The sequence below is a fragment of the Lynx rufus genome, unplaced genomic scaffold (genome assembly GCF_022079265.1).
Source record: "Lynx rufus isolate CCGP_SWC_20201006 ecotype Redwood Valley unplaced genomic scaffold, mLynRuf1.p SCAF_3, whole genome shotgun sequence".
In the NCBI taxonomy this organism is placed as follows: domain Eukaryota; kingdom Metazoa; phylum Chordata; class Mammalia; order Carnivora; family Felidae; genus Lynx; species Lynx rufus.
The window spans coordinates 29,364,388-29,392,033 of record NW_025814845.1 but is presented as its reverse complement, the minus strand read 5'-3'; the positions used below and the strand labels follow the sequence as shown (position 1 = coordinate 29,392,033).

The 27,646-nt window shown below is 41.7% G+C and overlaps 1 protein-coding gene across 2 annotated transcripts in view; it reads right to left on the bottom strand.

The window, feature by feature from the left end:
- Positions 1-27,646, bottom strand: part of FAM114A1 (family with sequence similarity 114 member A1) — a 68,696-nt gene that overhangs the window by 17,646 nt on the left and 23,404 nt on the right. The window contains exons 4-8 of one of the 2 annotated variants that reach the window (XM_047091481.1): positions 15,777-15,890; positions 15,548-15,648; positions 12,574-12,708; positions 8,559-8,711; positions 2,228-2,351 (exon numbers count right to left, since the gene is read on the bottom strand). In XM_047091481.1, the coding sequence (XP_046947437.1) occupies positions 2,228-2,351; positions 8,559-8,711; positions 12,574-12,708; positions 15,548-15,648; positions 15,777-15,890 (627 nt within the window). Of the gene's footprint in view, positions 1-2,227; positions 2,352-8,558; positions 8,712-12,573; positions 12,709-15,547; positions 15,649-15,776; positions 15,891-27,646 lie in introns of those variants that run through there. The other variant, XM_047091482.1, reaches the window with a different exon arrangement.

Genomic DNA, 27,646 nt, shown 5'->3' with positions numbered 1-27,646 from the left:
CTGGAAAGACAATCATGCAAATCATTAGCTAATATTATCAAAGGCAGAGGAGCCTGATGTTGAGTTTAGCTGAAAACGACAATTTGTTATATTTTCCAAGACTTGCAAATACATTGTTTACATGTTAAGGGGTCTTTAGGAATGTAAATGCTTACAAGAAAAAAAAATGGATGCAAATGCTCTGGTTTCTCTCAGAGTGTTCCTGGCTCATCCACTCACCCCCACTGATGAGATAACTCTTTACAGCTTTTAGATAATCTGTCCACCTCTATGGAGTTGTCATGCTCCATCATAACTGGATTGATTTAATGGCAACCCCGCTACTCTTTTCTCCCAGTTTTTCTTTACATGTTTTACATTTATCTATTAAATTAATTAAAATTAATAGTGTTTTGATAATCTGGAGATGCCCTTTGGGAAAATGGATATATTATGGGTGGTAATAGGGTTCTGTACCATTTCTTAAGCATGCTGTCCAGGACTTCAATTTTTGTTGTTTTTGTCATATGAAAAAAGCCCAATTTACTAAAGCTCTGTATCGACTGAAACACATCATATATGGTAGCATTAACAGTATTAACAGTATTGAACCAAGGTTCCTCTCTAAGAAATTACCCTAGTTGGGGATGCAGGGCTGCTTTAAGTTGCACTGGCAACAGTACTGACATTAGGGGAAATCTGGGATCTTCTTTTTGTCGTTCTCAATGACGCCCCCATTAGGATCAAGGTCTACCTTAGGCATCATGAAACCAAAGAGAAATAATGTGGATCTTTCTGGTGATTGTTACTCTGGAAAACAGGCATCCCTATTGGTTCATCTTGGGCCCATAATACCATGTGCGTGAACTTTGACAGCTAGTGTCTTAGTTTCTCATTATTAAAACAAAGACAAGGCTGTCATCCTTTGTGACTTTTGTAGAAACACACAAATCTCAAAAACATTCTTCTCCAATAGTCTCTTTGATATTGACTGCTTTCTATTGTTCTGTATAACTGAGTCTTCTATTTTGATGCAATGAGCATAAACCTCATTAAACTGAAGGCACATAAGGTCTCTATGAAGGACTAAAGTGGGAGATGGTATTTAACTAAGTTTGCAAATGCCTAGAATAATCTTGTCCTGAGCAACGAGGCTGAAGCGCTTGGCTCTCATGCTTGAGCCTTGATTAAAGGTACGTAACACACCTGGGCACAGAACACTTCCGGCTCTTTGATGGGTATGAAGGCACATGATCGCTATGCTGTGTGGGTAATAACAAATGCAATCATAAATAAAAGCTACAATTGATTGTACCTTTACTATTGTCCCAGCATTGTTTTAGCACTTTAAATAACAATACCAGCTAATGTTTTTGAGCAGTTCTGTGTGCCAGGCTCTGTAATAAATATTTTTACATATATTCTCTAACTTGAGCCTCACAACAGCCCTTGGGAATCTGTATAATTGTCTCCATTTAGCAGGTGAAGATAACGAGTTTCAGAAAGGTTACCTAACTTGTTCAAGGCCATGCAGCCAGTAAATGGCGGAAATGTTTCAAATGGGACCTTGAGAGAGTCCCAGGAGAAGTCAGCCTGTGTGGCCATGGTTGCCTGTTAGCATAACCTGAACAACTGTGGTTGCAGTGCTAGGTGATGACCTCAGTAAGAAATTACTCTCAGGCGGTGCCTGGGTGGCTCAGCTGGTTAAGTGTCCGACTCTTGATTTCAGCTCAAGTAATGATAGGGTTGTGAGACTGAGCCCCACGTTGGGCTCTATGCTCATCTCTCCCTCTCTCTCTCTGCCCCTCCAAAATAAATAAATTCTTAAAAAAAAAAAAGAAAGAAAGAAAGAAAAGAAAAATACAAGAAGAAATCCATGAAAAGCCCTGCCCACTGCATGCAGATACGAAATTAGATATCAGAGCATAAACTCCAGTCAGCAGGGCCCTGCTCAGGGCACTGCGTTCTTGGTCCATGTGACCATTCGCGTTTACTGTGTGCCGTGATGTGTCAGGAACTGTGCTGCCCACCAGAGAAATGAAGATGTGTCAGTCAGGAGTTCCCGCCCTACAGATCAATGCGACCAGCTCCTGTAACAAGAGCAGATGTACAGAGTGTTCTGGAAGCGAGGAGGAGGGTCACTTGCATTAAATCATCCCCTGTTCAAAGGGCTGCGTTTATTAACAGCTGTTTCTGAAGGATCATACCAACACTTTGTTTTGCTGTTTAACCGGTTATTTTCCTTTACCTTGTTCTTCTTGATTCTCTTCATTCTCCAATTCTTTGGCTGCAAAGATGTCTTTAATGGAAATTAGGTCGTTTTTTAAGAGTTCCAGCTTCTCTCCATCAAGCGATGTTAAAAATGACTGAACCTGAAAACAGAAATAGGTCAGCGTAACTGTCATCTTTTCTTCTCATTACTCACATTTACACAGGGCCGTCCCCAGTTCTCCCAGGACTCAGGCGATTGGTGGTGTGTGTGTGGGGGGCGGCGGAGGGCAATGCCAGGTTGAACGCTGGATTTACTGCCTATGAACCTTGCAACTTTGGGTGAGTTACATAAGCTCCCTGGGCCTCAGCTTTTACAACTTTAAAGGGAGAGCCACACTTCATTGTGATCCTTTGTGACATAAATGAAATAGTGACCGTGAAGAGACACAGGTGCAAAAGGCAGACGCTAAGTAAATTGTGGTGGTAGCTCTTGTAGCCAAGTGGTTAAAAACACACATGTTGTCAACTCTGAATTCAAAGATGAGCCCCGTGGGGCGCCTGGGTGGCTCAGTCAGTTAATCGACTGACTCCTGATCTCAGCTCAGGTCATGATCTCAAGGTCATGGGATTGAGCCCCACATCGGGCTCTGTGCTCTGCGCTGAGCATGGAGGCTGCTTAAGGTTCTCTTTCTCCCTCTGTCCCTTCCCTGCTTGCTATCTCTCACTCTCAAAAAAAAAAAAAAAACAAATATGAGTCCCTCACTTATGAATTGTGTGACCTGGGATAATTTATTTAACCTTTCCATGTCTTTCCTTCCTTATCTGTAAAATGGGTTCTAATAGCATCTCCCTTATAAGGTTGTTTTGAGGGTTAAATGAGATAATGTATTTAAAAGTACTTACAGTGACAGTCAAGAAATTACACATATGTCATGTATGTTAACATAAAAGAATATTAACATATGTATATATAATACATATACATATAAACAAACACATAAAGAAATGTTTTACATATACAGATATACATACATTATTACTTGCCAGATGTGGGTTATACACCAGAGCTACAAAAACACATGAGACATTTTTCTTCTCAGAGATCTTGCAGTCTAGAGGAGGAAAGCCCAGGCTAACCGCTAACGGCCATGACAGATGTGAATGGAGGGGCAGTGGGGCACCAGGGAGGTGACTTCAGTCCCACTTGGGGAGACAAGAGGGTGGGCAGGGAGACTTCACAGAGGATGATGCTTGAGTTGACAACTTCCCTGTTCATTGTCTTCAGAGCCCCTCTTTTGAAACTGACCGCGGTGAACACTTAAAAATTATTTGCACACATGGCCAGCCATCCTCTGTGAATCTGAAGACTGATTTGAACTTTCAAAATGGCCATAGTGCATGGAAAAACCATACAAAAAATGACATAAGACTGTAAAGTAGTAAAGTTTTCATTCTGCAGGTCAAACACTTGCTCTGGAGCCAGAACCAGCAGAGGAGCCGCAATGCCCCCTGGAATATGTTTTTGTATTCATTATGGTTGTAGATTCACACATCAGGGTAAGCAAGAGGGTTAGAGAGGGCATCAGGGATGCCAGGAAAACATTTTCTAGAAGTTGTCATGTATATCAGGAGGACAGAATGCAATGGCAAGGAGCTCCGGAAGGAAGTGTGGCAGGAAGGCATCCACACAAACCCATCAGTCATGGAGTTCAGCAGGTGGAGGCAAACGCACCCTGCATGATGGCTGCCCCCACGTCCTTTGGCTCTGACCTTTTAAGAGCTTCTTTTCAGCTCAGATATTCATGATTAGGTCTCAGGGTCCTAGATAGGCCCACATCAGATTCCTACAATTCAGATGTATTTTTAAACAGCAGTTTTCAAAGAGTAAAATAAAAAAGGTAATTATTGAATAAATGTGCTTGAGCACAACACTTAGTGAAAATGTGGGGCATTATGGTTTCCTCATGTCTTCTGGAGGGGAGCCATCCTCTGGGAGGGAATGCACTGGGGTTGTATGCCTTGGGCATCCTTTGGAAAGGATTCTTTTTAGCAAAGGAATCTATTGTCAGCATCTTTCTACTACAGTATCTCTTTTGCTTCCTCCTAGTTCATTCCATTATGCCAAGGTGATGAGCATTGAATCTTTATTTCAATCCAATAATAAATAATCATGCACTCCTCAATAAATATTCATAGAATGCTGACTATATGCTTGGCATTCTGCTAAGTGTTGATGGGAACACAAGGGTAGACAGTCTGCCTTGTAAATCTTTTCCCTGAGAGGGAGTATAGAGTGCCATTTTGAAGATTCTTGCTTACTGTTCTTGTGAGCTATTGTGTATAATAGCAATTAAAATGATTAGTTTTTTTCATAAGGTTTATAGTATACCACATTGTCATGCCTGTTGCCATCCTAAATCTAGTAGAGTAGTAATGATAATAATTCTTTATATTTCCATATAATGTGTCTATGTTTTAGCCAATAGCAAGGTCAGCAGAGGTGATGTGTATCATTTTCAGGTCAAGGCTCTTAAAAAATGGGAGTGTACCTTCTACACCTTTCTGTCCTTGTGCTGGTGGGATAAAGACAACAAAGAGGGCCTAGAAGATGGTAGAATCCAATGCTCTAGACTCAGACACAGGGGAGTCCACAGGGCCAAAGGGATGTGCCCACCCAGAGCCCACACTCCTTCTTCCAAACCACTCTCTAGGTACTAAAGTTGCTAAAGTTTCCCTCCCTCAGCCTGTATGGATCTCTACTCAGGATGTGCTCCTTATGGCAGGACCATCCACTGGAGGGTGCACCCCTAGGTCTAAGAGGTGGCTGTTAGCAGTGGCGTGGATGGAACTAGAACTAGGGTATCCTCACATGTACATATAAAGCCCTTGAAGTGAGAGATAGCTGGAAATAAAGACAGGAGAGCAGGCAGGAGGGTAGTATGGAAATGTGAGGAGTGTGAGAAGTCTGAATGGGAACCAGGCCTTCAAAGTCATTATAAAAGTGTATTTGTTAGGGTAGGATGACAGAATATATATATTTTTTAACAGTTTGTTTCAAAACTCCTTTAACTTCCAAGAATTTGGTGTGTAGAGGAGGTCTAGTTAAATTTGAATGATGAATATTTTCTTAGTGTAAGTGTGTGTCTCAAATATTGCAGAGGACATATTTATGTTAAAAAAGTATTCATTGTTGGGGCGCCTAGGTGGCTCAGTCAGTTAAGCGTCTGACTTCAGCTCAGGTCATGATCTCACCATTTGTGAGTTCGAGCTCTGCATCAGGCTCTGTGCTGACAGCTCAGAGCCTGGAGACCTCTTTGGCTTCTGTGTCTCCCTCTCTCTCTATCCCTCCCCTGCTCATACTCTGTGTGTGTGTGTGTGTGTGTGTGTGTGTGTGTGTGTGTGTGTGTGTGTGTGTGTCTCTCTCAAAAATAAACATTAAAAACATTTTAAAATGAAGTATTCATTGTTTATTAAAAGTTAAAGCTTATCTTGTCATCCTGTATTTTTATTTGCTAAATCTGACAACCCCAGTAAGGATCTCCATTTGTATTCTTGCCTGAGGCAGGTGAACATCAGGACGGATCTAGTGGAGCCATGAGATGGACAGAGCGTGGCTCCTGAACCCCTAATTCAGGAAAGCTGCCTGATGACCAGGCACTCCCATCTTGGACGGTTCTAGAATGAGGATAACGCCTACTGATTTGACCCATATATTTTTAGGACTTTTTTTTTATAGCACCCAGTAACGCATTACTAATCCAAGAAAAAGTTCTGCATTCCCTACTATGCATCTATAAAAATCTCTAGGCTGGGGGAACAAAAGCAGAGCTTGTAGAACAGTGTGTAAACAGAGGGAAATGCATCCCTCCAGGGACCAAACCTCCTTCCTAGCAACGTCAGTCGTTTGGGGCTCTTTTCTAAGGACCTGGGACTCTTTCACAGCTGAAAGCTGCAATGGAACTCTCCAGAATGGAATCTCTCTACCACTGTGATAACTACAAGAGACCACACATCCGTGTTATGTTTTTAATTAAAACAACACACATACACACACATATAAGAATGCATGTAAAAATAAAATGTCATCAACCTCATATATGCATATACATAAACATGTATAAAAAGGCAGCTAACATTTATTGAGTACTTATTATCTATTCAGCAAGCTGCAACTGGCTTCACGTGGATTATCTCATTTAATTCTTTAATGCTGCTATGAGGTAGGTTTTATTATTAATCCCATTTCACAGATAAGGAGATTGAGGTAAGATGGGTCCAAAATCATACAGCTACTGAGTGGTATTTGATCGCATAATGTCTGACTCGAAGCCCAGCTTTTATAGGGAAAGATTTGTGATTCAGTGGAAAACTACATTTTCTAGAGCACACGTTACCAGGTTATCTGATTCTGAGTCTATGGGAGCAACTTCACAACTCTATGGATTGCACGAGCTGAGAGCAGTGCAAAATAATTCTAGTCTATAGACGTGTGAATAGATTCTGTCCAGCAGAGGAACAGCCTCACCTCCTGTGGTTTATGACCATTTGCACACTGGTTTCAAAATTGCTTTACTCCACGTAAATATGTGTGTTGGCTTTTCCCCTGAACCAATTATAATATCTGCTTGGTTCTTTCATTTAATTAAGAGGCTAAATAAATTCTTTAATTCACGTTCATTTTGTAACTGTATATGAGGCATGATTTTGTTCTTAAAAAATTACCCCCTTTAACAGTTTAACCACAAGACTGTTCCTGATGGCTCATGGATAACAACAATAAAAAAGAAATAAACACAGAAAAGTGACACATAACTCAATCATCTGGAAGGAGGGGGATTTCCATCCTGTTTGGTTCTTGATTGCCTCTTATAGGGCAGAGGCCATGTTTCCTGGCTTAGGTGGGCATCAAGAATGTCTGTATCCCCTCCAAGTGCAAACATGGAGGACATGGCCGAGAGAGAGTCAAGAATCACTCCTCTACTGTAAGGCTCACTTCCAAGTTCCTCTTGCCATCAGGGGGCCTGCTTGTCCCCAGTGAACGTCACTGAGATGAGCTATGGCCCCTCCCAGGACGTTCAGCAGGTGCTACCCTGTGGCTCCGCCAGAAAAACACCCCAAAGTACAATCAGCCTGACACCAGGCAAAAGAGCTGTATATATAACTAAGTGAATTAATAGTTTTAAAGCACTTAGAATAGTGACTATATAAGTATCATATGAGTATTTGCTAAATAACTACCCTCCCCCACTCCCCACGTAGATCCTTTAAAAAAAAATCCCCAAACCCTGCTGATTTCTACTGTTTCTATTTTGTTTCTTGAGATCACAGTGATGGGGATGTGAATGTACAGGGCTATCAGGTAATTCCCAGGTTTCCATTCTGGAACATTCCCAGATAGAACTTTTTTTTTTTTTTTTAATGTTTATTTATTTTTGAGAGAGAGAGACAGAGTGAGAGCAGGGTAGAGGTAGAGAGAGAGGGAGACACGGAATCTGAAGCAGGCTCCGGGCTCTGAACTGTCAGCACAGAGTCCAGTATGGGGTTTGAACTCATGAATGGTGAGATCATGACCTGAGCTGAAGACTGATGCTCAACCAACTGAGCCATCCAGGTGCCCCCCCAATAGACCTTTAACCCCCAGCAAGATAATCCTGCCTTTTGTGGCCCAAGCTTTTTAACGAATGGGTGAACACATCACTATTTAGCCCATAAAACTCTATTAAAACCCTGCAGTCTGGAAGAAACATCAGCTGCTTTGTTTTCATTGGGTGGATATGGCAATGTGGCCTAGTAGGGCATCGCTGGTCTGGGTACATCACCAAAAGAAAGCACAGGGCCAGGAGCCCGACAGGCAAGTTTCTGAGCAACTTTGGCACCATGAAGTGTGGTGGTGATGACTCTTATTTTGCTGGCCCTCTTGGGGGCGGGGAGGAGTAATAGCTTAGCATAGGACAGAGAGGAAATAATATGGAGCATGAGGGATCATCAAACTGTATCATATTTGTGACCCTAGCACACTACTAACAAGGCCCTAAACATGAGATATTTTAATGGCAGATTTTCCAGTTTCTCTCATGTATAAGAAAACAAATTAGTGAACATGGAATTTTATTTTATTTATTGTTATTTTTTTTTTTTTTTTTTTTTTTTTTTTTTAGAGAGAGAGAGCATGAGCAGGGGGAGGGGCAGAGGGAGAAGAGAGAGAATCTTAAGCAGGCTCCACACCCAGCACAGAGCTTGACACGGGGCTCGATCTCATAACCCTGAGATCATGACCTGAGCTGAAATCAAGAGTAAGACGCTCAACAAACTGAGCCACCCAGGTGCCCCAGTGAACATGGTATTATACATGAGCAGGGCTGACATACCTTGCTTTCACTTTCATTGGACAGAATTTCCAGGGCTTCCAGGTGTGACAAACCTTGATACTCATCAAACAGCATCCCGTAGTGTGCGGTCCTCTCGGCCGTGAGCTGCTGGGCCAACCTCTGCTTCTCTTTCTCCTTGGCTTCTCTTAACATCTGCAGAAATACACAGTGTTTGTGTCCTGGGTGTATGCTGGGAAGCCTCATTTCCTGAATCAGGGGAGATAAGGGCTGGCTTTGTATTTGTGAAGAGTAGGTTTTAGTTACTTGGGAATTTCTAACACAATGATTCTTTGATTGATCCTACTGACAATTTTTACATAATATTCCACTTTGAGTTTTCCATGTTCGTTATATACATGAAAAGACAAAGCAAAAATTCTATGCCTGGGAACAGGATTGGAAAGAAGCACATCCGAACCGTGGTTTCCGCTGAAGTGTTTTCCGTGTGTGATTAATTTTCTTATTTTCTAAAATATCCAAATTATCTATAACGAGCAAATCGATGCACACCAGGAAAGTCTAATCTATTGTGATAGGGTTCACTGCAACTTCGGCACCCAGGCAGACCTCAAGGCAGTCACAAGCTGGTCTGCTTTGATCTGAGTTGCGTTATTTTAAAAAATTTTATGTGGGTGGCTATTAACCATCTTTGATGAACAATATTAATAAAATATAAACTCATAACGTATTTCTCATCAGATACTAAGTATAAAGAAGAATATTAGCTTATTGATGCTGGAGAAGTAGGACTGTGAATGGAGTTCCTCTCCATGTTGATCATTGCTCTCCAGTTATTTTTTTTGTTGATTAAATAAAGAGAGCAAAGTGAACACCGAGTCCCCCAGTCACTCCCAATTTCCTGCACTTGCTTTCTGTGATTCTAAGCCTCTTTTATTTGATTCCTCATTAAGTTTACTGGGCATTACGTTTATAGGGTTCTTTAGTGTCTATGGAGAGCACCATAAACACAGTGGCCACCACAAATTCACAAGGGAAAGATCATGGAAGAACAGACCGTGGTTTTTAATGTGCATCAATAAAACAATCGACCCCATTTCTCCTTTTGGGTTCTTGAGGCGCTTAGCCAAAAACTCACTGGGCTGCAGACAGAATTCTCCCCTCTCTCTGTCTTTAACATTAATATGTACAAGCTCTGAATTTTAAATTTTCAAAACAATCTCATCAAATTACCACTGGGGATTTAAAAAAAAATTTTTAACGTTTATTTATTTTGAGAGAGAGAGAGAGAGAGAGAGAGAGAGAGAGAGAGAGACAGAGTATGAGTGGAGCAGGGGCAGAGGGAGTGGGAGACACAGATTCTGAAGTGGGCTTCAGGCTCTGAGTTGTCAGCACAGAGCCCGATGCGGGGCTCAAACTCATGGACTGTGAGATCGTGACCTGAGCTGAAGTCGGACGCTCAACCGACTGAGCCACCCAGGCACCCTGAAATTCTCCATTTTAGAGGTATGTGAATTTCAGCCAAAGAAGCATAGTTAGCCAGTTTCTGGACTTGGTCACATTTCCCCCACATTATCACCTTCTTAACTAGAATGAAATTTATATCTATACATATATACTTATATATAGACACATATATAGGCTTATAGGTAGGTACATGTGTATATATAATATATAGTATGTACATATGTATCTATATAAATTTTATATATAAGTCCTGTGGCAACAATATTCCTACATGCTCACCAAATACCCTTTCCGTCCTAGACACATAACTGAACTATATTTCTCAGCCCCTTGAGTTGAATTAGGTAGACTCTGTGGAAGTTTTGGCCAAAGGAATGAGGGTAAAGTGACGTATATCACTTCCAGGGAGAAGTCCTAAAGTGTCCTACCTACCGGGCCCTCCCATATTCCTTCCCCTTCTATGAGGCTGGAAGTAAAGATTTTAGGACGGCAGATCCACAAGATAATGGACTCAGAAAAGAGCTATCTAGAGAGTCCCTGAACAGGGACATTCACGCTGCAGGAGCGAAAGTTAGATTTTTTTGCTCTTAGCCACATCGATCCTTGGGGGTTGGTGTTTTAGTTTCATTTTCATTTTGCAACATCTGGTATTAATTATCTGATTAATACAAATGTATTTTCTTTTGCAGGATCAGTAGGCTGGTGGTTTAGATGATCCTGCCAAGTCCTGACCTGAGCTATAATATCAGAGTGGTTATATGAAGGTTACTCTGGAAGAGACCAGAGGAAATAGCTTAAAACAAAAGCTTTTCAGGAAATGCCACTAACATGATGTCAGTGATGGCTCCTTAGTGGCTTCCTAGTGTTGAGCCAGGACTTCCTAGTGTTGAGCCTATGAAATTTATGAAATCTGGGGCTGTATCAGCTGCTCCTGATTTCAGGAAGGCAGAGACAGACCTGGCATATCTGCCTGTTACAGAGGAAGGGACCAGGAGCATGTCCGCACTGTGGAGCATGAACTGGGCATGTGCCGTCCGAAAAAGCAAGTTCACTATTAGGGTTTTATACTTGGAAAAGAAAATAAATATTACTTTTAAGTTCTTTAACTACTATAGGTAAGCAAAACACAGATTAAATTCTTTTTTTTTTTTTTTTAAGTAAGCTCTACGTTCAACATGGGTCTTAAACCCATGACCTCAAGATCAAGAGTCGCATGCTCTACCGACTGTACAAGCCAGGTGCCCCACAGATTCAATTCTTCATATCGTATTTCCCAAGGAGGGTTGGAAAACTTTAAAACTTGAAGTGTGAGAAGAGAGGCCCATCCTTGCACATAGTAAGAGGACTATAAATTAAAATTCCAATGAGATGCCATTTCCACCTATTATATTGACACACAGTAATACAACAACAATAACTACCGTTCCTGAGTGTTTGCTAAGAGTCCAGTACTCTTCCAACTCACTGAATCTTTACGTCAAAGCTATCAGTAGGTATTGATGTTGCACCCAGTGCACAGGCGAGTAAACCAGGGCACAGAAGAATTAAGTAACCTGCTCAAGGTCATGTGGCTAGAAAGTAGTAGAGCTGGAATACATACAATGATGCTTTCAACCGAATGCTTGTGTCCCCCCAAAATTCATTTTTTAAGTTTATTTATTTATTTTTGAGAGAGAGAGAAAGCGTGCGTGTGTGCAAAAGCACACAGTGGGGGAGGGGCAGAGAGAGAGAGGGAGACCCAGAATCTGAAGAAGGCTCCAGGCTCCAAGCTGTCAGTGCAGAGACTGACATGGGGCTCAAACTCACAGGACTGTAAGATCATGACCTGAGCTGAAGTTGGACACGACCAGCTGAGCCACCCCGGTGCCCCGCTCCCCAAATTCATAGGTTGAGACCTAATCCCCAATGTGATGGTATTTGGAAGTAGGGCCTTTGGGAAGGGATTAGGTCATGAGGGTGGAGCCCTCATGAATAGGATTAGTGTCCTTATAAAAGAGCCCCCACAGGGCTTCTTGCCCCTTCTACCATGTGAAGACACAGCGAGAAGACGAGAAGATGGCTATCTATGAACCAGGAATGGGCCATCACCAGACACTGAAATCTGCCAGCACCTTGATCTTGGGCTTCCCAGCCTCCAGAACTATGAGAAATCAATGTTTGTAGCTTATAAGAAACCTAGTCTTATATGTTGTTGTAGCAGCCTGTGTGGACTAAGACAAATGGCAAAAATGTAATAATCTTCAAGAAATTATTAAGTGATTAAAGCAAGGTACAAATGGGTGTGGTTAGCATGCTACCATTTGTCTGCAAAAGTATATATGTATCTGTATCTCTGTCTATGTCTATACCCATATCTATAGCTATATGATAATTCTGACAGAATCCATAAGAAGCTGTTAATAGCGTTTGCCTCCCATGAGGAACCCAGTGGCTGGGGAACAGGTGCATTAGAAACTCAATTTTCATTCTCTACTGTCTTAGGTCATTTGAATTTAAATCACATGCTTTAAAATACCTATTAAAAAAGATAAATAAAAAGGTATTTACTTTACTGACTGAAAGAAAGGATGGCAAAAGTATTTAATCCCACCTGAGATAAGGAAACGGTTCTCTCCATGAGTGTCTTGGTCCGCTTAAAGCCTGGGTCACTCTCCGCAAGGACATTCATGGTTTTCTTACCAATGAATTCCAGAGCGTCCAGACCGCCCGTTAAGACGCTTTTACCCTGCAGATGAGATAATCACATGAGATTAGCTTTTGCCTTTTGCAATTTCACAGCAGTCAGAAACTCGCAGAAGGCACTATGTGCAAATATTAAAATCAATATGAAGTCACAATTTTTTCTCATCAGGGATTTAACATCCACTTAATGCTGTTTTCTTTTCCTTGGAAGGACATATGGCATATAATTTGTAGGGCATACAATATTATTTAAAAAGGATGCTTAGGAAAAACCAAAGCATATTTGGGATTAATTTTTACTGGCTCTATGTGTATGAATAGAATACGTATCTAAGACATGAAATTAATAGGTGATCCCATTACTGTTTTTGTTTGAAAGAATGTTAACCTGAGTAACAGAATTGTTTGGAGCAGTCTATTAAAATGTCAAATACTCTTGCCAATTTAGCAAATTCTTTAATCTAGGGCCTTGGAGTATGGGACCCTCAGGCTGTTTCAGATGGCCCTTGCATACTTTCAGAAACTAGCAATAACTGCCTATAATTAGTATATTCATGAAATAAGACAGGTTGATTTCCATATACGGCTGCCTTTAGAAACTGTTCCATCATACAGTGATCCTGCAAATCCTCTTGTCAGCCATTGTTTTCCTTAAAAAAGAAAGATCAAAACAACCAAGATTTACTCACATAAACTGTTCATATAAATAGAACTGCTTACATTTCTTTACAGCTTCTGTTCATATACTCCAACTACACAACTGCAATTATACTATGCACACATCTGTGTTTTTTCTGCCTTACATGAACTATACACATTATATTTTATTAAGATATTATTGCCTGTGTACATTTTCCAATCTTCATAATTTTTGCTTCATTAGCAATATTAGACTTCGCTGAATTAATATACTTTAGTAGGCATTTCCATCTTGGACATTTAGACGCTGTTTTCAGATTTGGGGGCCATTCAATATTCACATCAGAAAACAGATTTTAACACACGTATATTGTGGAAGGACTATGGGATATCACAATTCATACTTTTGCATGATTTGATTTATGTCTTTTAATATTCTACGAGGGATTACTTCAGTAGAGAATAAAATGGGAGAAAGAAGGACATGGAGACTTTGATTAAGGGCAAAGCTGGTGGGAATGTCTGGAACTTGGGAAAAGAAAGTATCAGAAGGTAGGAGAGAACGCAAAAAGGAATTGAGGGTGCTGAAGACAAACTCAGAGTGCCCTGCGCTGTCACTCAGGGAGACGATGAATTCATTTCTTATAACCGGGGATATGAAAGAGCTCCGCCCCATCCCCAACCCGACCCCCTCCACATGTAGGCATACTGGACATGTGTTGCTGTTTGACTCCTAAAACACATTTGCTGCTTCTCATTCAGCCTACTTAGTCTAGAGGGCCCTGAGTTGCAAGGAGGAGAGCACGCATTTTCTAATTCTGGCATGCTCTGACCCCAAAGTCCGGTAAGACGACTTCACATGTGTGTCCACAGCTTCCTCTTCTTCCCACATTGCACTGTACTCACCTTTGAGTTGGCTCTGTCTTCCAGGATGTTGTGCCCTCTTGTTTGTCCACATATGCCCAGCATCTAGCATAGTTCCTGGCACATAGTGAGGGCTGATTACCTTTTTTTCTTTTAAGTTTTTTTTAATGTTTATTTTTGAGAGAGACAAAGCGTGAGCAAGGGAGGGGCAGAGAGAGAGAAAGAGAGAGAATATCCCAAGCAGGCTCCAGACTCTGAGCTGTCAGCACAGAGCCTGACACAGGGATCGAACTCACCAACGGTGAGATCATGACCTGAGCCAAAGTCAGACGCTTAACTGACTGAGCCACCCAGGTGCCCCCACCTTTTTGTTTTTTAAATGAATGAATGAATAAATTGGACATCAACTATACTTCTAGAAAAAGTAGTTGGTTGGTTTTTACACAGCAGAAAAAAACCTTTTCTTCCTGACACTGAAGACCGGCTAGCTGTATCATCTCATCTGGGGTGTCTCCCCGCTTTTTCATTATTCATCAGTGTTTTGCTGCCAATAATGAGCTTCTTGAAGAGGCAGACAGGGATCTGGGGCAGGGGATAAACTTAGGGTTATTTAAGGAATGGGGAGAGTAGGAATGGGAGGTTAAGATGGGGGAAAAATGTTGGTCTTAGTTATCTGGAAACACTTCAGAAACATCTCGGGATGTTGTTTCCAATTCCTTACCAGCATTTTTTTTTTTTTTTTTTTTTTTTTGGTATCTGAATGGCTTTATAATCTTCAAATTGAAGATTAAGAAACATAGACCTGGGGCGCCTGGGTGGCTCAGTCGGTTGGGCGGCTGACTTCGGCTCAGGTCATGATCTTGCGGTCTGTGAGTTCGAGCCTCGCGTCGGGCTCTGTGCTGACAGCTTGGAACCAGGAGCTTGCTTCAGATTCTGTGTCTCCCTCTCTCTGACCCTCCCCCGTTCATGCTCTGTCTCTCTCTCTCTCAAAAATAAATAAACGTTAAAAAGAATTTTTAAAAAAAAGAAACATAGACCATCGAAGAAAACCAGCTGTCTCCGCTCTAAGAAAGAGCCCTCTCTCCTCCCCAGCCGGAGGCTGTCCTTGCAGCTGTTGGAAAGGACACTGTTACAGCAGACTGAAAACGTTCCTTCTGAGCAGTCCTTTCTTTTAAACATAAAATGTATTTCATTTGCTCTTATTATTTTGGTGCCAAGGTTACGCCTACTCTGTAGGAGAAAGCATAACAAAACCATAGTCCGAAGTTATGAGCAAGACCATCTTTTCTCTGATGTATCTAGGTCACGGGTAAACACAGATATCGAAAGAAGGCACTGGGAGAGACCAGGGAAAACAGAGAAAGCAGCTAACGACTTACTGTGTTTTGAACCACATTGGTGATGGCGGACAGCATGCCCCGAGACCCGGATGAGGGAGAAGTGGGTGGGCTTTCTGTGGGACTCTGATCTGTGGCCACATCTGCTAGTAAGGAGAGAAACATCCTCTTAGAGTTCAGTCTACTGATCCGGACTTAGAAATCTTCTATTTGCGCACATAGTGCGATACAGCTGAAGTCCAAGAAGCCCCCAGATAAACAGATCGCTCACTTTGAGGGACTCCACTTTCGGTATCAGGTTGGGCCCCTTCAGAAGAGCTGGAGTTTACACCATGAATCCGTAGTGTGGCTCCTGCTTTTTCCTTGACTGCTGTCAATCCATGACCTGCCAGGAAATAAAAATACCGTTCCCAATACAATAGAAACCCACAGTCTGCAATTCGATAGCTCATGTTCCAGAGCTGTTGTAAGCTGTAGGCGTATACCCCGGTTGCAAGAGCATGTAGTGATTAACAGCATGGACTTTGCAATCCCTCTCATTTGTTTCTCAGACGGTCTGCTTAGCAACCTGGGATTCCAAATCCAAGATATCTGTGAATAGGATCCCTGTCTTTTCCTCTTTACTCTCTTCTAAACTCCTCAAAACAGGCATGCATCATTCAGTTTTGAATTCCTTGCAGGCCTAGCCCGGTCACAGACACTCAATTAATAGTCACCGAACTGAAATCGGGTGAGGCCCAGCATGCTCTTTCAAAGTGTTAGTCATTCTTTCAGTGCGGAGAGTGCAAGGTCTGGAGCTGACATGTCAAAATCAAAAGTCCAATCAGTGAGCAAACCAGGAAGAGCACCCAGTGGCTCTGCCAGTTGTCCTAAGCAGTAACGGTCTGCATGCAAGCTCCTACAGTCGTCGGCCAGGCTGGAGGTCACTGGCTTTACGCCATCTGAGCAGGGCCAAGATGCCTATAGTCTCCAGAGCCCAGCACAGTGGGTGTTCAATAACTATTTGGTAAACACAGAGCTGACCTCTTCATCCAAGCACCGTGTGCCACACACACAAACAACCCCTGGCCTGACAGAGAAATAGTCTTGGCTACATTTTATTCTGGACCAATTAATTTTTCTCCTTAGAGGCCCCCATGATGAACCACAGCTTTTCTCAAGTTTCCACTGAACACAAAAATTAATGGTCTACTGACTGTCCTAAAATGGCTTTTTGAGTTCTTTTGGAGAAACAGCCTGGGATGCCACTGTCCCAGCACTCACCTCCCCCTTAGCATCACAGGAAGAAAGGGAAAACGATTTTGCCAGGGACCCAGGCAACATCAGTTGCTAAAACCAAAGGCAGCAGCAATATTAATATGTGGGGGAAAAAAATCCCATGTCATGGCAGGATTTGAGAGCCAAAGAGAACCACCTAGTCTTAGAAGGCACCATTAAAATGACCCACTGTCCATCTCCTGAATAAGAGAAAGACACAGATGACTCCCAAACCCAAATAGTAGTATTTTATCAGTTGTAACTTTATTTATCAGAGTGATCTTAACATAATCAGGGCACTAATATTTACCAGAGGACTAATTACATCCAGTGGAAACCACCTGTCATTATACACTATCTAGAAAACAGGGAAACTTAAATAACATTATTTACAATGTTTAAAACATTAATTTCACAAGAAACATATGCCTATATTCATGCGCAGCTCATTAGATACAGTTCAAATTCATTATCAAGTTACTTGGAACAAACATGACCTATAACTGCTAAAACTAAGGCTTGAACTCATTCTCTTTAGCTTCTAGTAAATTCCAAGCATTTCAATGGAAATTTATTGAAGTTTCAGTAACACCTTCAAGTTACAAGATACCATCTAGCCTATTTACGTATGAGTCCATATTACTTGCCATATTTTAAAAACACACATATTTTCCAAAAGGAAAGAATATACATACAAATCTCAAATAGGATTCTCATTGAGATTTCTGAGGGCTAACATAAAGGCATAACTGAGTTGGAGAAGACAGGGAGGAGTCTGCTACATTTTCTTTGAGAAAGCCATATAAGAAAGATGATTCCACATCCTTCCTTGAGAACATGCAGGATTTAATGGACCACACTGTCATTATCTCCTATTTCGCCTTTTATACCCCTTTCACGTGAGGACCATCTCTGATTCTTTTCCTAGGGAAGAACAGCTTCTCACCATCTCAGAACATACATGATTAGGGGTATGTCCCCATAAATTGCCTCTAGAAAAGTTACTTTGTTTCTGGAAGGAAATACCATTTTTGTGTTCAGATAAATGGGATGTGTCTGTTTAATACACATGACACTACGTTGCTACTCCAGCCACTCATAAACACACACACACACCTATACACCCACACTCACGTACACACACACATCTACACACCCACACCTATGCACACACTCACTTACACACACACACACACCCATCCATACCCCCCCCCATACTGCCACAGCTTTCCTTAGTATAATTGATATACAAAGAATTGCACATATTTAAGTTTGCCCCAATTATATTTTCTGATATTCTTTCTGAATTCTTTTGTTAGTGAAAGTACATCATTAGTGCATTCTACTAAAATTAGAAAGCTATGGTTCTTCACAGATAAGGTTTAATGATGCCACACCCTACTTTGAAGAATAACTTCTAAAACTTTACTTAGTGTGACATCTAGTGCCCAGAACAAGGAAGTAATATATGGAATCATTTTTGCCTTTTGACTGTGAGGGATTCATTCTCAGAGATACTGATTAGGTTCTACCAATAGCAGAAAAACAACAACAACAAATACGAATAATACTATAGTGTATAATTATGGATTCCTCACACATCATTGTGAACCCTAAGTATCCTCAAAGAAATGAAATTCCTTCAAATTCCATGGGTCTAAAGATGGAATATCCTTTACCCCTGGACTTATTGCAGCAAAAATAGGTGAGTATTGCAAAGAAGATAAGAATGTTATACAATGAGGCGCCTGGGTGGCTCAGCCAGTGGAGCACCCCACTCTTGATTTTGGCTCAGGGAATGGTTCCAGGGTTGTAGGATCAAGTCCCATGACCGGCTCTGGTGCTGAGCATGGAGACTGCTTAATATTTTCTCTCTCTCCTTCTGCCCCTCTCCCCTGCTCTCTCTCTAATAAAAAATAAATAAATAAATGAAAAACAAAATAATGTTGTACATATGCTGTGATATGGTATCATTTTAAAGCAAATGTTAAATGATTGGCTGGTGTTTAATTTCTCACCTATACCCTAGTGGTAAACATCTTAAACTTAGGAGTCTGGAGTCTTGTGGAGGAATTTTGGTTCCATCATTTATTAGTTGTGTGATCTACATGAGTTACTTAACCTCTGAGTCTCTACTGTTGTGTCTTCTTCGAAAGGGGGATTGTAACATCTATCTCCCAGGGTTCTGTAAAATCACCAAGGAGAAATACATGATACCCTTGGTATCGGCCAACATTTTTTGAACACTTACTATGTCCCAGGCACTGGACTAGTTATTTCTAGTAAAGTAAATTATCTCATTTAATCTTCTCACTATGAGATAAGGGATACTATTATGCCTGTTTCACAATGGAGAAAACTGAGATATTGGTGACATGAAATAATTTGCCCATGGTCCCAAACCTGCAGAGGCAGGTTTTGAACCCAGTCCTAACTCTAGAATTTACACGCTTAACCATTATGCTATATTAAGAAAGTTTTATATGCCATTTACAGTGGATTAAATGTCATTTTAGTCCCATTTCTATAACTTCTTGGAAATCAGATCCTTGATCTGATTTTTTATTTTTAAAAAACTAGCTTATGCTAAAATTACTGGCCTTCCCTTACCTTGACTAGACAGCAAGGCAAAGGCCACTTCTGGAGTGAAATCTTCTTCTAATTCTGCCCCTTTCAGTCAGGGGTTGGCAGGTGTGATGTTTTTAGAATCATCCCCATGCTGTGCAGGCACAGATCCTAGATGCTGTGTGGTGTTATCTTATACATCAGTTTAATTTTTTTTTTCCCTCAAAAAGCACATGATATCACCAAGCCATTATTTTGTGAGTTCCACCAAGATTAAAACCCATTAAAGCGAGGTCTCCCCTCTTTGTGGAGGAAGAAACTAATTTGTTGCCAAGAGGTAACTTAGGGAAGCAAGAGTAGTTCTCTGCAGCACCCTGGATGACTGGCTGACTCTACAAGTATTTTCTTTCTTCTTCTTCTTTTTTTAATGTTTATTTATTTTTGAGAGACAGAGTATGAGCCAGGAGGGGTAGAGAAAGAGGGAGACATAGGATCCGAAGTGGACTCTGCACAGACAGCAAAGAGCCCGATGTGGGGCTTGAACTCATGAACCTTGAGATTACGACCTGAGCCAAAGTCAGACACTTAACCAACCGAGCCACCCAGGTGCCCCTCCATGAGTACTTTCTACTGGTCCCATATGGTAAAGCCCATGCACGCAGGGGACCAGCTAACTCATTCAGAGGACTCCCCCTATTTTAATTTTTAATACAATGTTTCCTTCTTTTCCATTTCTTTATTTTTCTTTAAGAAATGGATATATATAAAAGAAACTTAAAAAAAACTCATAATTTCACTTTCCTGATCTACCTGGTTGATTTTTAAAACAAAAACATTTATATTACCAAATTCAAAGAGTTTAGAATCACAGACAACAGAAGGTGGGCCAGCCTCTTTCTCCCTAGACTACTTCTGGTGACTTACTAACATAATAGACAGTAGAGTCTATGAGCTTATAAAAGCCTATGGAAACGTTTAAGACCTGAAAAAAAATGTTGCTTCTAAAAGACAGAAAGGAAAATATGCAAATTGGAAATAGAAATTAATCAATACTTACTTAAATGTATTCAAAATGTGATATTAGGTCAATGGGTCAGCCACAGTTCCAATGAATTCAACTCTTACATAGTCATATGTAAATTATGTATTTATTTACTTTAGAAGTTTTTAATGTTTATTTTATTTTTGAGAGAGAGCGAAAGAGAGCGAGTGCTTGAGCACAAGAGGAGGAGGGGCAGAAGGAGAGGTTGAGAGAGAGAATCCCAAGCAGGCTCCACACTGTCAGCACAGAGCGTGACGTGGAGCTCGATCCCACAAACCGTGAGATCTCGACCTGAGCTGAAATCAAGAGTCAGATACTAACCTGACTGAGCCACCCAGGCGCCCCTGTAAATTATATATTTAATGAGGCATAGGGCTGTGTTTCATTACATTTGCTGTGATACAAGAGGAACTTCAAAAAGGAAAAGTGCTTGGAGCTCTTAAAAGACTTTAAGTGACCCTACCTTCCTCTCTGCGCCCCTGGTCCCCCATTTCCTTCTAAAGATAACAACCCTTATTTGTTTCTTGTGATTTTTTTTCAAGAACTTTTTTTTTTTTTAATTTTTTTTTTTCCAACGTTTATTTATTTTTAAGACAGAGAGAGAGACAGAGCATGAACGGGGGAGGGGCAGAGAGAGAGGGAGACACAGAATCGGAAACAGGCTCCAGGCTCTGAGCCATTAGCCCAGAGCCTGACGCGGGGCTCGAACTCCCGGACCGCGAGATCGTGACCTGGCTGAAGTCGGACGCTTAACCGACTGCGCCACCCAGGCGCCCCTCAAGAACATTTTTAAAAAGCATATATCTATGTAGAAGTGTTCCGGACCAGGCTTCTTCTACTTCAAAACATACGGCACATGCAGGTGGTGGTAGGGGCCGAGTGTGGTGCCCTGTGCATTATGGGGGACATCTCTGGAGAGTCATCCTGACCCTACCCCCCACCCCCTCCGCCGCTCCCTAGGGGACAAACTGAGGCCTCTGACAAACCTGCATTGCAGTTCAGCTTCTCTGATGGCCCAGTTCTGCTTCCCAATCCTTCACTCTCCTGCAAGGCTTGATCCTGAGAGCACTTCACAGTGAAACTCCACAGCCTAACTTCTGCCTGTGTCTCCCCCAGGCATCTGACCTACAACACTCATCTGCCTCATTCTTTTTTTTTTTTTTTTTCAGTGCTTATTTATTTATTTTGAGAGAGACGGCACATGAGCAGGGGAATAACAGAGAGAGACAGGGAGAGAGAGAATCCCAAGCAGGCTCTGTGCTGTCAGTGCAGAGCCCGACACTGGGCTCGAACTCATGAACTGTGAGATCACGACCTGACCCAAAATTAAGACTTGGATGCTTAACTGACTGAGCCACCCAGGTGCCCCTACCTCATTCTTTTTAATGGTTGCATAGAGGGGCGCCTAGGTGGCTCGGTCAGTTAAACATCTGACTCTTGATTTTGGCTCAGGTCAAGATCTCACGGTTCGTGAATTCAAACCCCATGTCAGGCTCTGTGCTGACAGCTGCGAGCCTGGAGCCTGCTTCAGATTCTGTGTCTCCCTCTCTCTCTGTTCCTCCCTCTCTTGTGCTCTCTCTCTCTAGACAAATAAACAAGCCTTAAAAAAAGCTTAATGGTTGCATAGATTATTCTTCCAAACATCTACATTGCACTACATCCAAATAGCTAACATGCTCTGTGGATGGATACTTGAGGTGTTTTAAGTTTTTCATATATGCCCGGCCAACTCCCTCACCTCCTTCAGGTCTTTGCTCCGTTATCACCTCCCTGAGACCTATCCCTCACCACCATTTTAAAACCTTAACCTGTGCTCCCTACTCCACTTTATGTTTCTCAGAGACTTACACTTTCTAGCCCTCTATATAATTTCCTATTTATTATGTATATTGTCTATTGTCTGTCTCCTTCCAGTCATATGTAAGCCCTGCTAGGGCAAGGGTCTTTGTGTCTTGTGCTGCCTTATCTCCAGTGCTTAGAATAGTGTCTGGAACAGTAAGCATTTGCTGAGTGAATTCTGTATTGAACATCTTTTTATATATTAATGAATTTTTTCAAAGGATCAGCAGAACTACTGGGTTAGAAGGTATGTGCATTTAAAATTTTATGCATAATGCTAATTGCTCTTCTGAAAGTTGTATCAGTTTAAACTCTGGGCGAGTTTTTGAGAAATACAGCAGTTAAAATTTTTTTTTCAATGTTTGTTTGTTCATTTATTTATTTTTGAGACACAGAGAAAGACAGAATATAAATGAGAGAGGGCAGAGAGAAGGAGACACAGAATCTGAAGCAGGTCCAGGCTCTGTGCTGTCAGCACAGAGCCTGACGCGGGGCTCCAACTCACCAAAGGTGAGATCATGACTTAAGCTAAAGTCGGATGCTTAACCGACTGAGCCACCCAGGTGCCCTGAGAAATACAACAGTTTAAAAATAAACTGCAATAAGTTGGCTGCATCTCCAACTTCTATCAAGGAATTCAAGATAGTATAAAAAGTCGTGAGTAGTAGTTGTTCGGAAAAACACAGATGATGTTGGCTGTGCTCAACTAAAGCAAACATCAGTGCAGCAAAAAGAGGATCCATTCCACCTTCCTTCTGGGAAAGCCTTCCTTCTAAGGCTTGGTGTCCACTCCGTAGTCAGATACTCACTTCTTTTTAGGTTCAAAATTGACAAGAAATGTCTCTGAACCGATAGCACGTGTCTGGCAGTTAAACAGACATTCATTAACCCCTCGGTCTTATTCATAGATTGTGAACAAACTCTATGCACTGACCTATCATCCTATAATTGTCTGTATTAATGATCCTGGAGAATTTTCACACGATCAGTGACGTCACCTTCAGAAATGAATCCATGTGATATCGATAGTGATTTACCCAGTTAAGGGTTCTCACTGTAGTATCATTTTGACGAGTTTGCCATTCTCTGGAATAAACGCTGTCATTATTTCTGACAGTGCTGGTGGAAGGGTTTCATTAAAATGTGCAGAAGGGGAAAACTGTATAACTTGGAAGAGGATGGGAAAGGGGAACAATGGTAATTTTGAAAAGGTAAAAATATACACATCAGATACACCTCTCTCTCCTCAGGTATGGTGTTTAGACTTATAAAACTGTCAAAACTAGAATTTAAAAAAAAAAACATTTAGGACTTTTGTAATATCTAGAAACAAGTTGCTGTATTCTACTATACAATTTGTACCTCGCTCTATCTGTATATGTTTCAGCATTGTTGACTTTCATTTTGATTACCAGTCTATCGTGTAGGAAAAAGTCAGGCCTCTCAGATGCTGGCGGGAAATCACATCTGGTTCTCACAGCATCGCTTTGAAATGGTCATCAAAATCATTATTTTTTATATTTTCCTTTTTCATTCCGGCTTCGGCCTGGATCTCAAATGATAACAATTTTAATTTCATTTTATGAACTTGTCCAAAGACACGGGTGGCATGTGATCAAGTCTTCTTAGAACATGATGACAGCGTAGCTGTGGATGGAGCTAATGTAAGAGTTATAGTCTCTCCAGAAATAATTGTTGGCTGAGAATTGTTTGATTTTATATCAAGTATTGGGAGGCCATTTCTTCTCATTTTCCCTTAACCTTGGGGTCAAAGTAGTGAGGCAAAAGACCAAATACGAAAATACAAAGTAGCAAAAAGTGAATCATTTTTTGCGTTTTCCCATTTCGCATAGGGGTTATAAATATCTTTCTCCTTCTATATATAGTCATAGACTAACGAATCATCATATTCTGGAAGGTGGAAGGAATCTGAGAATTTCTTAAGTCCCCCCACCCATACTTTTCCAAATAAGGAATCTAATCCAAATAAGGTGCATGGTGTTGTAGTTAGTGACTGTCCTCTGAGATCACAAGTTAGTAACAGTCAGGACCAGGTCTCAGATCTTTATGATTCCTGGTCCAGCGCCCTTTCTAAGAGAGAACCACCTTCCAATGTTTCAATTCTCCAAGTACTCTCCTGCAAACTCTGAACAGTTCCAACTACTGTGACTGCAGTTTTTCAACAAGTGTATGAAGTATTGGCTTCTATTTCTAGTGCTCAATTGACAGCTCTGTGTTTTGTTACCAACTACGTGTTTTGCACTTCTGTGTCTGCAACCAGAATTACCCTGGGGGTAACATGAGCTTTCTGAGCGGGAGTCAATTGCAATGGAATGTGTGATTATTTTCTTTCTTTACTTTCCACAGGCAATTTATAAACCTTCAAGAGCTCATCTACTGCTGGGAGTGCTCTGTTTTCCAATGTCTCTTTTCCTTGTGATAATAAACTATTAGTGCTACAAAGTCTTGGGTGGATATTATGCCATACATAACAGAAGGTGTCCCTGACTTGCTTCTCTCATTCCCTAGGTAGCAACTTAATATAGACGACAATCCAGGATGGCACCCAGGACTTTTTAAACTCTACTCCAACCCTGTGTTTCAGGCTGTGAGCCAGGCTATGGCACTTCTCCATTTGTGGGACGCTTGTGATCCATATTATCTTTTGGGAGTCAATCTCCCAACTACCACCATTGCCTGTCTCCAGCCTTGGAACCCGTAAACTTCAGCCCCCCACCCCCACCCCCTTATGCTACAAGTTTTAGTTCTCTATCACATCCATGGAGATACTTACCCAGTTTTAAAGTATGTATTGCTATTATTTTAGGTACTATTACTACACAGAGTCACAGCATCTCCAGAGAGATTTGGCCAGAAATCTCCAAAATATGCCTTAGGAGTAACTTAGGGATGGTATTCAGTGTTATTGCTATTGCATTTATTGGGGGTGCGATGACCAGTGGTGATGGACCAGTTTAGGCTCTACTCTTCTAAAAATAGTTCCAATTTATCTAATAGGATTCTAAGGAGAAGCATCAACATTTCAAAATTTGCTTGAGCTCCCTCATGTGCCTTTTGGCCATTGCTGGTTGCAAATGAGAAGAATGCCAAGATTTAAATGCTTCTAACAATTCCAGCATGTCGCTAGAGGCACAAAAAATATGAAGTTTCTGGACTCAGTGGTGTAAATGATGAGGATTTCAAACAGAAAAGGGAAATGTGGTAGGGTAGGGTAGGAAGGGCGAGATTCTGCTCCCTGGCGTACACACCCTGGGTAATCCCCTCCCCTCTGGGCACGACAGGGTCATCGTGAAAATGTTGGGCTTTCATTCCCATGGTTAGGTGACAGTTGTATGGCAAAGGTGGAGGGATCTTTCAGTTATAATTAAGGTCCTTAATCTGTTGAATTTGAGTGTATCAAAGGAGATCATCCTGGGTGGGCCTGAATTTTGTCAGGTGAGCCTTTAAAAGGGACTAGGCCCTTCCTAACGGGAGAGATTTGAAGTGTGGGTGAGATTATCCTGTTGGCTTTGAAGAAGTCCCTGAAGGCAGCCTGGAGGAGCTGAGTGTGACCCTGGCCAATCCCCAGCAAGAAAATGGGGGTGTCAGCTCTACAACCTCAAAGAATTGAATTTTGCCCACAACTTGAACAACCTTGCAAGACAACCCTGACTATCAAATGAGAATACAGCTAGCTGGCACAGCTGATTTCAGCCTGGTAAAGTCACTGAGCAGAGAACCCAGGAATCCCCGACCTGAACTCCTGACCCACGGAAACCGAGATAATTAAGATACATTGTTTTAAGCCTCTAAATTTGTGGTAATTTGCTATACAGCAATAGAAACGAATACAAGAGGTTATACGGAACTTCATTCCGCTATTTTATGGGGCAATGTGCAAATGCCAATCTCAGATGAACCATATCTCCACTAACCATAAAAGAGAAAGTGGCCACAGTGACTGGCACAGCGATCCTGCTGGTCCACAGCAGTTATATCTCTAGGCTTTCTTTTATTTTTTTTTAATTTTTTAATGTTTATTTCTGAGAGAGAGAGATGGAGACAGAGCAAGTGCGGGGGAGGGGCAGAGAGAGCAGAGACACAGAATCCGAAGCAGGCTCCAGGCTCTGAGCTGTCAGCATGGAGCCCGACGCGGGGCTTGAATTTACAGACCGTGAGATCATGACCTGAGCCGAAGTCGGATGCTTAACCTACTGAGCCACCCAGGCGCCTCTAGGCTTTTTTCAATCAGTGTACAAAGCCAGGTGAGAACCACCAGAAATTTAAAGTGGTTGTAACATTAACAAGATCCAACAGCTATCATCTTCGTGGTGCCTTAGACACAGGGAAACTTCAAGAGTAACACCAAATACAAGCATAGGTTATAGATTAACACACTGACTTCAGGTCAAATTAAAAGATGAGTGCCCACCGGTATGGGGTGGGACCTGCCACAAGAATCACATCCTGCTTTTTAAGCAGTAAAGCCAGCATCGTCTACTGGTTACATATGAACTGGGCAACAAATCCCAGAGGCCTTGGAACATAGTCCACTGGACCACAGCTGCACTAGGCTGTATATGTGCAAAGGTCAGATTATGACAGGACACCTAAGAAGATAACGGAGTAGTAAGTTTAACAGGCTGGCGGTTGGTGGATAGAAAACTTCATATGGATCCAGTGAAGCACAAAGTCAAATGATCAGGTGTAGCCACTGATTGGTGAGAAACAATGACAGACTGAACTGGGGGCAGAGCAGATTCAGGTAGGTGCACTTGTAAGTGTACAAAAAACACCTGAACTGCTCCCCACAGGGCAGTTGATTTCAGTGTTTACTGTGGAAGGAACTTATACTTAAATTTTTAACAAGAAAGCAAATCCTTGGTCTATAATAGAACTTTTCAAAGCACCAAATTCATTATCAGCCAGGGCAGATGTGGACACCATTACCACTATTGGAAGCATCCAGGAGACTGTAATGTTTTATGACATAAACCATGAGGAGAGCTGTGTAATTTGGAAACCATATTATTTACTGTTCCATGATTTAACAAATGTCAAAAACTTCTGGACTCCACATTTTTTTTTTTTAAAGCTTTGAACTTTTTTTTTTTTTAATTTTCTTTTTTTTTTGAACGTTTATTTATTTTTGGGACAGAGAGAGACAGAGCATGAACGGGGGAGGGGCAGAGAGAGAGGGAGACACACAATCGGAAGCAGGCTCCAGGCTCTGAGCCATCAGCCCAGAGCCTGACGCGGGGCTCGAACTCACGGACCGCGAGATCGTGACCTGGCTGAAGTCGGATGCTTAACCGACTGTGCCACCCAGGCGCTCCTGGACTCCACATTTTTAGTTTTGGGGTCAGAAAGCATGTCATTCCTACATATCGTCAGTGGCAAGATCCATCTGAGAGCCACTAAAAGCTCAAATGTTTTCC